Genomic DNA, 14,390 nt, shown 5'->3' on the forward strand with positions numbered 1-14,390 from the left:
CCAGAAGATATTTCACTCACGAGAGGATGAAACAAGACACAGGCACTACTGGGAGACAACGCTACCAAGAGTGGAGACAGAACCCTGTGAGGCCACAGTCTTTAATTCAGGGTAGGCTGAGAACAGCCGTGAAGCTGGACGGGCCGGTCCTGGAGGGGGTCAGAGGTTGCTGAGACAGGCTTGGGGTGGAAAGACACGGTCTTGACAGACATCCGTGTTAGATAAAGATAAACAATTGGGGTGTTTACAAGAGATTTACCTTGCAGATCCCAAGACTCGAAACCCTAATCCCCACAGGAATTGATGGCCCTTTCTGGTGCGTTTAAGCTGCTCTGTATCTGTGATCATAAAATTGTCCTGGCTAGTTTGTTTTGGAGAATTTTTCTTGCAACACCCTGACCAGAAACGCGTATCGTCATCTCCTGGGAAAAGTAACCGTATTCTTGGGTCTGCGCTAAGGGTTGTTTATTGAGGGAAAGTGCAGCATCCTCATCTGACTTCACCGACTGTTCAGTAATGTCGTTCATGCACAAGAGACTTGAATTCAGTGAACTGAGAAAACAACAAAGCGTCGAGAGGCATCGATGGGTTCGCTCTCTTTGGGGGTGGTTGTGAGGTAGCCTGGGGCTCCAGAGATGTTTTCCCCCCTCTCTGTGAGGAATAGGTAGATTCAGCATGGTCAAGATGAAGACGTTTAGAGCATTTCACTATGATGTAATTAAAAAAAAAATAAGATAACTGACAAGACAGAGCCTGCTCCTGGGTGGGGACAGTGAATACGGCTGTCAAGAGGGGAATTCTCCCCAGATTTGCTCATGGAGTAGATTTAACTCTAGCTATAGTCGTAAGAGTTTTCTTTTGGAGGGAGGAGGATTTTTCAGAGACTCTGAAGTTCGTTCAAGAGCACAAGAGAGAAGAGCTAACACAGGCTTAGAGAACGAACTCATGGTCACCAGGGGGAAAGAGCGGGGAGGGATAGATTGGGAGTTTGGGATTGACAGGTACACACTGCTGTATTTAAAATGGATACGTGTAGGGACTTCCCTGGTGGTGCAGTGGTTAAGAATCTGCCTGCCAATGCAGGGAACATGGGTTTCAGCCCTGGTCGGAGAAGATCCCAAATGCTGCGGAGCAACTAAGCCCGTGCGCCACAACTACTGAACCTGCGTTCTAGAGCCCGAGAGGCACAACTACTGAGCCCAAGTGCTGCGAATACTGAAGCCTGCGCACCTAGAGCCCGTGCTCCACAGCAAGAGAAGCCACCGCAATGAGAAGCCCGCGCACCGTAACGAAGAGTAGCCCCCGCTCGCCGCAACTAGAGAAAGCCCGCGCACAGCAACGAAGATCCAACGCAGCCCAAAATAAATATATTAACAAAACAAATAAAATGGATACTTGTATATGTATGGCTGAGTCGCTTTGCTGTGTATCTGAAACTATCACAACATTGTTAATCGGCTATACTCCAATATAAAATAAAAAGTTTAAAAAAAACCTAAATTGTATATGGAATACTTTAATTTCTCTAAAAAAAAAAGATAACCAGGGACTTCCCTAGCGGTCCAGTGGTTGGGACTCTGTGCTTCCACTACAGGGGGCACGGGTTCGATCCCTGGTTGGGGAACTAAGATCCTGCATGCCTCGCGGCATGACCAAAAAAAAATTTTTTTTAATAAAATTAAGCCATTATCTATTAAAAAAAAAAAAAGATAACCAACAAGGAGCTACTGTCTAGCACAGGGAACTCCTCTCCATACTCTGTGATAAATGGGAAAAGAATATGAAAAAGAATAGATACATGGTCCTACTGTCTCTGCACCTTTGTAAAAGAATGTCACCTATAGCTTGAAATATTCCCGGGCTTGACCTTTAAAGGTATAACACTCTTCCATTCATATAGAGATTAAAAAGTTGCAGAACAGAAAATAACACTTGTCTTGTTGGAGGTCAACATTGCGACCAGAACTATGTGGACAGCTGCAAGAACAAAGGATTCAGCACCAAGAAGTTTGCAACAACCAGCCACACTCCCTCCCCTTTTAGTATACAAGAAGCCTGAATTCTACTCAGGTAAGAAGGTCCTTTGGGACACTAGTGGGCCATCTTCTCGGTCTGCTGGCTTTCCAAATAAAGTCGCTATTCCTTGCCCCCCCTCCAAAAAAAAAGAATAGGTACATGTATGTGTATAACTGAACCACTTTGCTGTACACCTGAAACTAACACAACACTTGATTGACTATACTCCAACATAAAATAAAATGAAATAAAAAATAAAAAGAGAGAAGAGCTAAAATATCTCTGGAAATACAGGAGCCAAGAGGTGAGACTGGGGAGCGAACATGCGCACATCCGCTGTGGACACACAGCCTTGATACCAGGAGCAGTGAGGCTTCCTACTCGTCTTTTTGCCTCCATCAACCATCAGAGGCGGCTGTTACGGAAGGATAACGGGAGTGCCCCCTCTTGGTGCTGGGATGCTGCCCGTGGAGCCCCCCCAATCCCGCTCCCTGAGGCTTGGCGCCCCCCTCACCATGATGATCATGTCCCAGAGCTCCTTCAGCTGGCGGACCTCTTTGTGACAAGCCTTGAGCTGCTTGTAGTCCGGCACTGTGACCTCGAACAGGCTCCCGGATTTGCACAGAGCCTCCATGACGCCCTCCATGGACGCGATGCTCTTTTGTTGCTGGGGGCGTGCAGAAGCCGGTGAACAGGGTGCCGGCACTCGGCGGAGCCTTCCCCGTCTCCCCCGCCCCCACCCCCCCCCCCCCCCCGTGAAGCCCAGAGCCAACACCACGCACACAGGGTGGCGGCAAACTTTCCAGCTGGGAGGGCAGCGGCCTCCCCGCCCACCCCCAGCTTCTCCTCTGATGGGAGGGTGGGTCATCTCGGCGAGCTCAGGTGTGAGGACTGACTCTTAATGGACGTTGCACGAACGCCAGACTTCCTCCTAACATTTTCTGACTTCCCAGAACCTCCCCCATTCTCTCACTGTATATATTTGTATTGTATTAAAATGTATATAAGTAATGCTTGATTGCTTTGAAAACTAGAAAAATCTAGATAAGCAATGAGGAGGAAAAAAAAGATTCGTCCTGAGCCACACGACTAAGTGCGGGCAGCTGCGAAAGCTTTGGTGTGGAGCGTGTGCCACTCTCGACTGGGTACACAGGGGGTCCCGAGTGTTTGCACCCTGCCTTGCGGGCCTCTCTCACCATGGACATGGTTCCTAAACAGACTTGACAGGGGAGTTCTTCAAAGAGCCTAGCCTGCGTCCACGGCTAAGTGCTCGGGGGGACTCGAAGGAGAGAATGGTGGCATCTATGCTGTGGGCTGGGGGCGTGACTGAGAAAATGCCCATGGAGAGAAGGCAGGATCTTGGCCTCTGGGAAGGGTGGGCTTCGAGGCTGAGCAGGGGAAAGAGCAGAGGCTCGGGGGAGGGAAACTGTGGGGTGGCCCTAAAGGACATCTTGGGGTGCCCTTGCGCTCACTCACGCCTGTGGTACTGCAGAGTGTGGTCGAGGTGTGGGCTGGGGCCCGGGCACAGTGGGGGCTGAGCACTGTGCCGGGAGCATTGCGGTGCCCCCCTGTGCTCCTGGGGGCCCCCCAGGCCCCATGTACCCCAAACGCCCCTGCCAGGTGGAAGTCCATGGGGCCTGATCCTGAATGGGCTGCCTGGTCTGGGGCCATGGAGCTGGCACGTTGGACACTGACCATGAACTTGGGCAGTGGGAACCAGGGGACACAGGTGAGGCTTGGCCACCAGCTGCACGTGGCGAGTCAGGGAGAAGAAGGTGCCAGGGAGCAGGGTGAGTGCAAAGCCCGAGGGGACAGCAAACTGCTGAACGTGGGGACCTAGGAGAGGGAGGGGCTGAGCCGCAGGGTGGGTTTGTGAGGCTCGTAGGATATTCAGATGTGCACACACACGCACACACACGTGCACGGCCCCGAGCCCAGTCCCATCAAGGCCACGTTTCTGGGCTCATGAGAATGACAGCTTGAGGAAGGATGAGAAAGCATCAGGGTCCCCAGAGTTACCACCCCATCTCCTCCTTGAGCAGATGTACCTTATTGAGGGACTTGTAGGGGTTGGGGTCGCTGAAGCTGAACGGGGCTTCTTGCCTGAACTTCTCTCTGAACTCGTGCTGCTTGAGCTGCAGGAGGACCACGTGGAAGCCATCAGGCTCCCGCCCCAGGGCCCAGCTGCGGTGCACGCTGCACCCCGCCCCGCCCCCTGAGGCCGTGGTACCTCGAACTGCTGGCATTTCCGTCGCAGGATGCTGACCTCGTTGGCCTGCAAGGGTGCCACGTTCTGCTTCACCTGGATGGCCAGCTTCTTGGTGTTGGTCCACTGCTCCGGCAGTTCCTACACAGGCAAAGGCCAAGGACCACTCCTTTTCCTGCTCTTTTTAAAATTTTCTACTGTGAAATAATTACAGACTCGGGGGGAGTTGCAAAAATAGCACAGAGAGTCCTGTGTGCCCGCCCCCAGCCTCCCCTGGTGGTGGCATCTCACAAAGCAGAGGCTCGACACCCAAACCGGCATCCGACACTGGGGCGTTTCTGTTAGCAGGTGATGGAACTTGGCGGTTTTCACCCTGTGTTTTAAGCTGAATCCATGTGTGCGTGTGTCATGTGCATGCATGCACGTGTGTGTGTGTGTGAGCGCATGCGTCGTGGGCGTGTGCAGTCCTAGGCAATTCTACCTCATGTATAGATTCCCATAACCCCCGCCGTGATCCACATACCTTGCTGTCCATCACGGTGAGGGAACTGTCTTGTGTTACCTCCTTGTACCTGCACCCAGCACCGCCCCCCGCCCCAACCTGGGCAGCCACTAACCTGTCCTCCGTTTCTACGATTTTGTCATGGCAAGAATGGCTTTAGCAATCAGACGAATTTTTGTATTTTCCAAGTTCTCCACACTTGGGCAAATATTGTACTTATTATAAAATATTTTAAAGAAAAAAATCCCAGCCCCCAAATTCTTTACCCACAAATAGACATTGTTTCACATTCTTCTACGATTAACTAACAGTCTGTTGGCAGCGACACACCTCAAATGTTTGTCAGAATTTTTATCTCACCGCTCGCCCTGTTCATAGCCCTGGAGCCCCTGGGGCCCGGCCACAAACGGTTCGAATCCTGGTCCTTAGCTGAGCCCCGGGTGGGGCAGCTGGGGCAAAACACAACGTGCTCTAAAGCAGGGCCTGGGCAGCATGAGATCACTGCGGAGATCACGGCGGCCACCGACCCACAATCGACACACAATCCTGTCACCCCTGTGCTGTGGGGTCTCGGGCACTGGCTGGAGTTAGTGCCTCCCGGCAGGGGGAGTCACACCTGTTTGACCAGTCCCAGAGCCAGGGCAGAGAAGTGGGGGGCAGGCAGCCAGGTCTGGGAGGAGACAAACTCCAGGGGGGTGGCTGGGCTGTGGCTTCAGCACCCAGCTTCTGCACTACCACCGCCCCAGCCCAGCTGCACATACAGCTGCTCTGACACCGACAGCTGACGCTCTGCGAATTAGCTGTAAAGCACTGGGCTTTTGGAAGTCCCCTTCAGCCTCCCCGCTGTGGCCCACCTGTCCCACGCGGGGCCGGGGCCAGCTGCGGGCCTTCTGGGCGCCCTCACCCAATCAGGTCTCTGCTGACCCCATTCTTGGTCCCCCAGCCCTCGTGCCCAGGCTCCTGCTGCGCTCAGGAGCAGGTGTGGGACTTGAAGGTACTTTTTATCCACTGAAACGCCAATCAAATGGAAGAGCTACTGCCGCCCCCTTCTGGAGGCCGCCTCACTGTCCCCTTGTCTCCAGAGAGCCCTGTCCTCCCACCCTGCCATTCCACGGGGACCCCATGTCTAGCAGAGGAGGTCTAGCCTGCAGGCTCCAGCACAAGAGCCCGCCCTCCTCTGGCTCTGGCCCTGCCCGCAGCTCCAGCTCCCCCAGCGGGGGCCCCCCAGGCCAGTTTACCTGAAGCTTCACGTGCGTCTCCTCGGGCATCTCCTCCCCATAGGACTTGAGCAGCTCGATGGTCTGCTTCAGGGGCTCAAACATGTTGTCGGTGGCCGTCTGCCTCTCCTTGACCTTCATCAGATGCCCCATCACCTCCACGAGGCCGTCATAATCCCCCTCCTTGAGAGGCTTCATCAAGCCCGCCCTGGAGACTTTCATGAAGGCTTCTAGGTCTGCGAGGCTGGTGGGCGAGAGGCCGCCTGTGATGGGTGCCTGCCCAGCACCCCTGTGCCTCACCGGCTCGCCTGGTCGGCGAGTCCCGCATGGAGCCACGTCTCAGGGCAGCCTTTGCTGGGCCTCCCGGACAGAGGAGCTGGATTACACGCTCTCCTGGCTCCACGCCCCTCCCGGCCCCGACCCCACCTGTAACTGCACGGGTACCACCGGCACGTTTCACGCCAGGCTTCCCTGCCCGACTCAGGGCTCCTGAACGGTTCCTTGGCATCTGTAGCCCAGACACGGTAAGTGCTCAGTAAAGAAGCAATGACCGAGGGACCAGGACCTCCACGCCCTGCCAGGTGACACCTTCCTGCTGGGACCCACACTCCGTGGGGCTGCCGGCCTCTGAGCCTGACCTTCACCCCAACAGCCGCCCAGTTTGGGGGAGGAGGTGTCCAACCGACACTTCATGGAAGGCTGCCTGCAGGTGCCCCTCGCACATGGTCCTCTGGGGCATGATCAATGGCAGGCCAGCGGCCCTGGGGCCCACCTGCTGACCACGTTGTTGCTCAGGTGCCGCTTGAACATGAGGCTCCAGCGTTTGATGGTGTTGAGGAGGGCCTGCTTGAAGGGCCGGCAGTCACACTGCAGCCAGCCGTTGAACACCTTGGTGTTCTCGCACTTGGACACCTCCTCATACAGCTTCTCATAGGAGTCGATCTGGAAGACACAACCCCGTTCACCTGTCGGGCTGCTGGGGCCAGGGGTTGGGGCCAGCACAGCACGTGTGTGTGGGGGAGGCCCTTACGAGGCACTAGTTTCCTTCTCCCAGCACCCCTGGGGTGCCCTGCGGCCCAGCAGTCTATCCCTGACACGGGACAGCCTGTCAAAAACAGACGTCATCGGGCTTCCCTGGTGGCGCAGTGGTTGAGAGTCCGCCTGCCGATGCAGGGGACATGGGTTCGTGCCCCGGTCTGGGAAGATCCCACATGCCGCGGAGCGGCTGGGCCCGTGAGCCATGGCCGCTGAGCCTGCGCGTCCGGAGCCTGTGCTCCGCAACGGGAGAGGCCGCGGCAGTGAGGGGCCCGCGTATCGCAAAAAAAAAAAAAAAAAACAAACAAAAAACAGACGTCATCAAGCAAGGCCAGCAGGGGCCAAAAGTTTCAAGGGGTGAATGGGGTCCCGGGCACCCATGGGGCATCCCTTAACTCTATGCTGCTGCACGTCCTTGGGCTCTCAAGCTCCACCAGCCAGCTGTCCCCCCACCCCATGTGCATCTCCCTGTGGCTGGGTCACCCTCACTGAGCTTCAGGAAAAGAGGTGAAGTTTTGTAAGTTCGTTATGTTTTCTCATGTCCTATATCCTGGTTTTTTTGCCACACTGCACGTCTTGCGGGATTGTAGTTCCCTGACCAGAGATCGAACCCAGGCTATGGCAGTGAAAGCTCTGAGTCCTAACCACCAGACTGCCAGGGAATTCCCATCATGCTCTATATTACTGACGCTCTGGTACTGGGGGCCTCGCTGACCCTGGAGGGACTGCCCCTGCCCCCTGGCTGGCCAAGTCCTAGAGACGGCAGACAACCCCCCAGGACCACACCTTTCACATGCAAACAACCAACCAGAGCTCACAACCCAACCGCCGCCTCTATGGGGCTCTCACACTCCAGGCCACTGTCCCCCTGCCCTAATCACCCCAGGGCCAGGCCCCTGACAACCCGGGACAGCCAGTGCGCCCCTGAATCACTGATCCAAACTAGCCCATCCTAAGCCTGCTCGCCCCACCTTGCCCATTCTTCCCCATGAAGACCACAGTTCAGGCTCTCAGCCACGCTTTCCCCTCATTCCCTCGGCCTCCTGCCCGACGCTGGTGCCTCCCCGCGTGGCCCTACGTGGCCCTGCATGGCATGGAGTGTCCCCCTCCTCTTGGGAGCCGTGAGTCGCAACCTCTCTTTTCACAGCAGGCGTCTGCTGATCTGTTGGTCTCTCCATACTTGAATTATAATAAAACTTACATTTAAAAAATGTTCACCCTGGACTTCCGTGGTGGCGCAGTGGTTAAGAATCCGCGTGCCAATTCAGAGGACACAGGTTCGATCTCTGGTCCGGGAAGATCCCACATGCTGCGGAGCAACTAAGCCCGTGCACCACAGCTACTGAGCCTGTGCTCTAGAGCCCACGAGCCACAACTACTGAGCCTGTGTGCTGCAACTACTGAAGCCCACGAGCCTAGAGCCCGTGCTCCACAACAAAGAGAAGCCACGGCAATAAGCCCACACACCACAACGAAGAGCAGCCCCTGCTCGCCGCAATCAGAGAAAGCCCGCGTGCAGCAACGAAGACCCAACGCAGCCAAAAATAAATAAATAAATAAATAAATAAATAAAAATGTAAAAACAATGTTCACCCAAGTTTTAAATCAAGTCCAGTGCCCCTCCACGGCAGGGATTCTGGAGTTGAGGAAGCCGGTGGGTGAGGTTTACACACACCTGCTGCTGGAACTGGGCAAGGGTAGGCGGCATCTTGGGGAGGGTCTCCTCGGCCTGGGGGTCCCAGTCCTCTGGGCTGATCGCGTGCCCATAGATGAGGAAGCTCTTCATGACCTCCTGGGGGTCGTCCATCCACAGGTAGGCGTAGCGCTCGAAGGAGTCCTGGTACTCCTCAGCCTCCTTTATGGCGCTGATGACCAGGTTGGACAGCTCCTCCCCCATCTCTATGAGGTCGGTCATGTCTTCCAGGTCGGTCTGCGAGGGGCAGGAGGGGCGCAGATGGGTGAGCGCTTCGCCCGTGGTCTCCCCGCCCTGGAGAGTGGCTCCCTGTTGGTGCAAGTTGGCTAACCTCTCTAGATGGGACGCAGGGACATCTGCAAACAATGTTTGCAATGTTCTCCCGTGAGAAGATACACTGGACGTGACTTTTGCCAAGCAAACCCCAGGACGACTCACGTGGCTTCATTCATTAAGTAGTTACTCAGAATCTGCTGTGTGCACGCAGGGGGAGGGGGCCCTAGGGGTGTCGACAGGGCTCATGTGATGTGGACAGCCCAGGAGTGGGGTCAGATTTTCACCAAAAAAATCACAGAAACGAGACATCATGACTCTGACCCTTGCATTCAGGTGTAACAGGGAGGAGGTGGGGGAACGCTCCCTGGGGAAGTGACCATTGGTCTGAGAACTGATGGACTGTAGGTAAAGAGCAAGAGTAGCAACACAGCACGTGCTAAGGCCCTGTGCTGGGAGGGAAGCAGATGTGTGAGGACCTGCATGGAGACCACATGATGGCCGGAGTAGGAGCACGGGAGGCCCGGACTGGGCAGGATGCTCTGAGTTTCAAGTGACAGAAAACCCAACCCAAATTGGTGTTAGCGAAAAGGCAGTGATTGCCTTATGTAACTGGAGAATCTCAAGGTGGAGGGTGTGTATTAACCATGTTTTTAAAATTTCCTGTATCTTAAGAAGCTTTGGCATCTTAAAAAATCTTGCTGGCTGGGAAGAGACTGCCCCTCGTAGGGCCAGCCAATACTAAGAGAGCAAAGGGTTGGGGTGGGAGCACACCTTTCACGTGAAAACCAGCCAATCCCCCAACCGCCTACTTTATCTAACTAACCCTCACACTCCAAGCCCATGTTCCCCCTGCCCCATCACCCAGGGCCAGGTACCAGATAACTGGAGACGACCCCCATAGCCCTGAGCCGCCGATGTGCAGACTGGCTGGCCCCGAGTGTTTTCCCTGGTCCTGTCTCACCTTCCCGCAGAAACCCCAGCAAAGCCTCTGGCCTGGGCTCCGCCCTCCGTCCTGCTTCTGCTTTCTGACCAACCTGCTGCCTCCCCCGAGACCCTGAGTAGCCAGCCGTGCTTCTCCTTTCCAGGGGAACTGTGAGTGACATTAACGTTTTCTGTCAATGGCACTGACCTCTCCATGTAGTCACTCGGTCACTTCTGTGAGTTAAAATCTCATGGATACAAATGAGACCAGAGCGGGGCGTGCACAGCCTGGGGTACGGCCTGATCACCGGGACCCTTATTCTGCTTTGTTCTGTCCTGTTCATCATGCCAAGCCCCTCGGGACCCCGGGTGGCTGCAGGAGCCCCGGATGCGCATCCTGTCAGATTCTGGAGCACACGTGGGAGTCCAGCTCTGTGTTGGGTGTATTCTTGAGCTGACCACTGGTGGCATAGTTCACTTTATTCTGAGCTGTGCAACAGCCTGCTGTGTGCACTTGGGCCAGAAATACCACCTTTTTGCGGCTCAGGAATCCTCAAGCCATTCTCTCTGCCTGGAAATCCCCTTCCATCCTTCAAGACTCAGAATGCGCGTCAGCTCCTCTGGGAAGCTGTCCTTGACCTTGCCAGGTATTTCCTCATGTCCTCACATCACTACATTCACTCACACATGCACACATACCTCTGTCCCTAATAGCACAGAGCATCTTGCTGTAAATATTTATTACAAATAATACGCGCCCACTATCAAAAAGTTCAAATGAGGCAGAAGCACGTAAAATAAAAAGCTCCCTTGGCGTCCCCTGTCCTCCTACCATCCTCACCCCGATCCTGTTTCCCAGAAGCAAGCACTCTTAACAGTTTGGAGTGTATCCATAGGAGGGCAGGCTTTTGTTTTGTTTGAATGAATGAAATCACATTCTAAACATTGTTCCACAACTTAAACACTTAATAACAAACGTGTCGCGAGCAGCTTTCCATCCCGGGCTCCCTTTGGGGATTCATCCGGATGCCTTTGTCTGGATGGGCCGGAATCTACTGAAGGACACCTGTGTTTGATGGTCATTTAGGTCTTTTCCAATTTTTGTTTAACTGCCCCACAAACCATGCTCCGACAAACACACCTTCTCAGACCTCCCTTTGGCAGGGGGTGGGGCTGAATTTCCCACACCTTTGCATCCCCGGGATCTGATCTGACTGCATTTTACGTGTCAGATGCACATTAGGTGTTTAATGCATTCAGAGCAAATGGGTGCGGGAGCCCATGCAAGGCGCATCTGTCAAAGAGCCTGCATGCTCAGAGGATCACGGGGTTTAAATTATGGGAGGGAGTGAAGTACCAGTGAGGGTGGAGATGCACACTTGGCGTCTTATTGGGGGTGGGGAGCCGTCAGGGGAATGAAAACCAGGTCGACCGAGGAGAAGCCGCTCTGGGGAGAAAGATGGGATCTCAGGAGTGGAGAGAGAAATCTGGGCCACCGTCCTGGGGAACCCGATGGAATGGAAGCCTCTGGGCTCCTCTTCACCTTCAGGACCCATTAGGGGTAGCAGTTGGTGGCAGGGAAAGGGGTGGGGCCATACCAAGCCCAGACTGACCTTGTAGTTCATCCTGCCCTTGGCCAGCCTGGGGATGAGCTTGGCTGCATTGTAGATGTCAGTGACCAGGCTCCCGATCAGCGCCAGGAAGCCCTGCTCCCCGCCCACCTCCAGGGACGGATTGAAGACCAGCCCATCCTCGTCCAGCTCCATGCGGACCTCAAACAGCGGTGCGATGCTCTCCTGAAACAGGCCGTCATGGGGTCAAAGACTTGCCCTGGGCTGAACCATTTTCAGTGCCCGGATGTTCACCCCAGCCCCAGACAAGGTATACGGCTGACTCCTGCTGGCTGGGGCCGCTGCAGAGAACACACTTCCTGAGGGCCCTTGAGCGAGAGCTACACAACCAAATGCAACGCCATCGGGCCAAATGCAGGCTGGGTGTCCAGGGCGGGATACAGCAGTGATCGTGAGTGCCGAGGAGACCCGTTACCTCCGTTCAAAGCCCATATCTGCTACTGTCTAGCTGCGTGGCCTTGGGCGATACCTCGGCTTCCCAGTTTCCCCAAATATACAAAATGAGTACAGCTGCTCTATAGAACAGAGGCAATCACTGTCCCCGTCTCTTTGGGTTACCGTGAGGACTAGAGGGACGACTAACACATAGAGCGCGTGGGGTGGTGGCTGTCTCAGGTGTGTCAGCAGCTGTGGCCACAGTGCTCAGTGGGGCAGGGGCAGGGAGTGTCACAGACAGGCAGGATGGTCTCTGCTGAGCTCCAGAAAGGACAAGCCCTCACGTCCCTTGGAGGTTCTGTTTCTAAAGCACACACGCCATAACCCTGTCTATTCCCTCTTGGGAGGGTCCCTCTTGGGAGGCTGCGAGGCTGAGTTGCAGCCTCATGTGTAAGGGGACAGGGTAGAGGCTCGCCCAACGTACCGGCGAGCCTCAAAGTGCGGGCCAAAGCCCATGGGTGGCCTCGGGACCTGCTCTGTGGCCACTGATCTTCCTCCAAACGTAGTCCCATGCTGGCCCTGTGGGTGGCTGGCTTGAGAGAGCCCTGTTCTATGACTGAGTAGGGCGGGGTCTGCACTAGTGCCTGAGTGAGCTGCTAAGTGGGAGAGGTCTGCTGTCACAAACCCAGGGGACCAGACTTTTCTAAAGCCTCTGGCTCAGGGGTCCGCTCCCACTGCTTGGCCACTCACGAACACGGGGGCTCCCTGGGATTTTCTGAGGATGCTTTGTTATCGGGGTCTCATCATGCTTTTGATTGTAACTCTCCTCTCTTTGTAGGGATAATTTAGTTTATAAGTTCACTATAAATTAGCTGCCTTCATTGCTGATACCGTGTCACTGTGCCTTGCTTAGTGAGACGTAACAGTTGGTAATGCCGGCTACTTTCATCAACAGAATCTGGGGTCTGTGATTTTCTGGGGACAAGCGCCCTCTGCAGCTTGTGTAAGGGCATCTCACTGCAGTGCCCACCATCCTTTCCTGCGGGTAGGCTTTGCGGGGGAGAGTGTCTCTCATCTTGCCCTCCTGGCAGTATTCAAAATCACTTGGGAACCACTGTAGTGAAAAGGACATGGGCAGGGAATAGCTCTTGGAGAACAGGCTGGGATGCAATTAACCAGCAAAGCCACAGTGCTGACCTGGTTTAAGCTTATACTCAATTCAGCAGAGGGTTGAGCGGGCTGGGGGCTGATGTTGCCGATAGGAGGGCACCTCCCACCCCCAATCAGCATAAGGAGGGGGCAGTGGTACCCGCTTTTCCTCACCTGGCAGCAGCATAGGACAACTCAGATCCCTGTAGGTGTTCTATAGCACACTTACGCTGCAGCATATTTAAGGACCAGATGTCCTGAGCACCTGGGACTGAGCAGGGTCCCGGGACGCAGGACTTTCAGGTTTAAAATCGGGACGAATTGGTCACCCTGGGAAGACTTTAATAAGTCTGTTCATTTGTAACATGATAGTCTGTTCTTTCATCAGGAAACCACAGATTATAGATTCCAGCGTCAACCTTTCTCATATTTATAATATCATAATACACATATATGTATATGCATATATGTAGCTCACATTTGTAACTTACATCTACAACCATGTTGTCCATTAGGTGATTTAGAGACTTGCGAATGAAATGCTCAAATTCATCCAAGACCATGCTGTCAACGTAGTTGACGTAATCCTTCCAGGGCTGGCTCGTCGTATTCGCTCTGAAGAGTTCCGCATTTTCCTGCAAACAGAACCACGTGGCTGGCTGTCCTCTCACTGGTCCACCTGTTCCCTCTTTAGGCAATTTATTCAACAATTCCCTGGGCTACCCTCATCCTCGTTCACACCCTCCACACACAGTGGTCTGCTTTCGGCTTCTTGAACCCTCCAGGCTCTTCCTGCAGGCTGCTCCCTCCCATTCATGCCAGGTATGGCTTCTTCTCATCTTTTAGGTTTCAGGTCAAATGTCAGCTCCTCACAAAGGCCCTTCTTGACCACCCCCCATTCATCTCAGGTTTGGTTCCTGTCCCTGCCCGCCGACCTGTGTTCCCTCTAGCAATTTGTTATTTGTGCCTGTGATGGCACAGATGACAATTCTGAATTATTTTGTCTTTGGTCTGTACCTCCCCTTGATGCCAGGCATCACGAGGACAGGGATTGACTGTCTTTTCCACCATTATACCTCCAGCACTAAGTAGTATGCCTGGAACAGAGCAGGAGCTGGTGGGTGGATGGATGGATGGATGGATGGATGGATGGATGGATGGATGGATGGATGGATGGATGGATGGGTGGGTGGATGGGTGGGTGGATGGGTGGATGGATGGATGGATGGATGGATGGATGGATGGATGGATGGATGGATGGATGGGTGGGTGGATGGGTGGATGGGTGGGTGGATGGGTGGGTGGGTGGATGGATGGGTGGGTGGGTGGGTGGGTGGGTGGGTGGATGGATGGATGGATGGATGGATGG

The 14,390-nt window shown here is 54.5% G+C and overlaps 1 protein-coding gene across 1 annotated transcript in view; it reads right to left on the reverse strand.

Annotated features, from left to right (window-relative positions):
• The window catches only part of DNAH17 (dynein axonemal heavy chain 17), a 162,196-nt gene that overhangs the window by 70,375 nt on the left and 77,431 nt on the right, over positions 1-14,390 (reverse strand). The window contains exons 20-27 of the mRNA XM_027080880.1: positions 13,513-13,656; positions 11,480-11,662; positions 8,652-8,906; positions 6,714-6,883; positions 5,963-6,185; positions 4,247-4,363; positions 4,065-4,151; positions 2,531-2,683 (exon numbers count right to left, since the gene is read on the reverse strand). Coding sequence (XP_026936681.1) covers positions 2,531-2,683; positions 4,065-4,151; positions 4,247-4,363; positions 5,963-6,185; positions 6,714-6,883; positions 8,652-8,906; positions 11,480-11,662; positions 13,513-13,656 — 1,332 coding nt within the window. The remainder of the gene's footprint in view (positions 1-2,530; positions 2,684-4,064; positions 4,152-4,246; positions 4,364-5,962; positions 6,186-6,713; positions 6,884-8,651; positions 8,907-11,479; positions 11,663-13,512; positions 13,657-14,390) is intronic.

The sequence above is a fragment of the Aethalodelphis obliquidens genome, unplaced genomic scaffold (genome assembly GCF_003676395.1).
Source record: "Aethalodelphis obliquidens isolate GAN/ISIS:26980383/991018 unplaced genomic scaffold, ASM367639v1 scaffold44, whole genome shotgun sequence".
Lineage (NCBI taxonomy): Eukaryota > Metazoa > Chordata > Mammalia > Artiodactyla > Delphinidae > Aethalodelphis > Aethalodelphis obliquidens.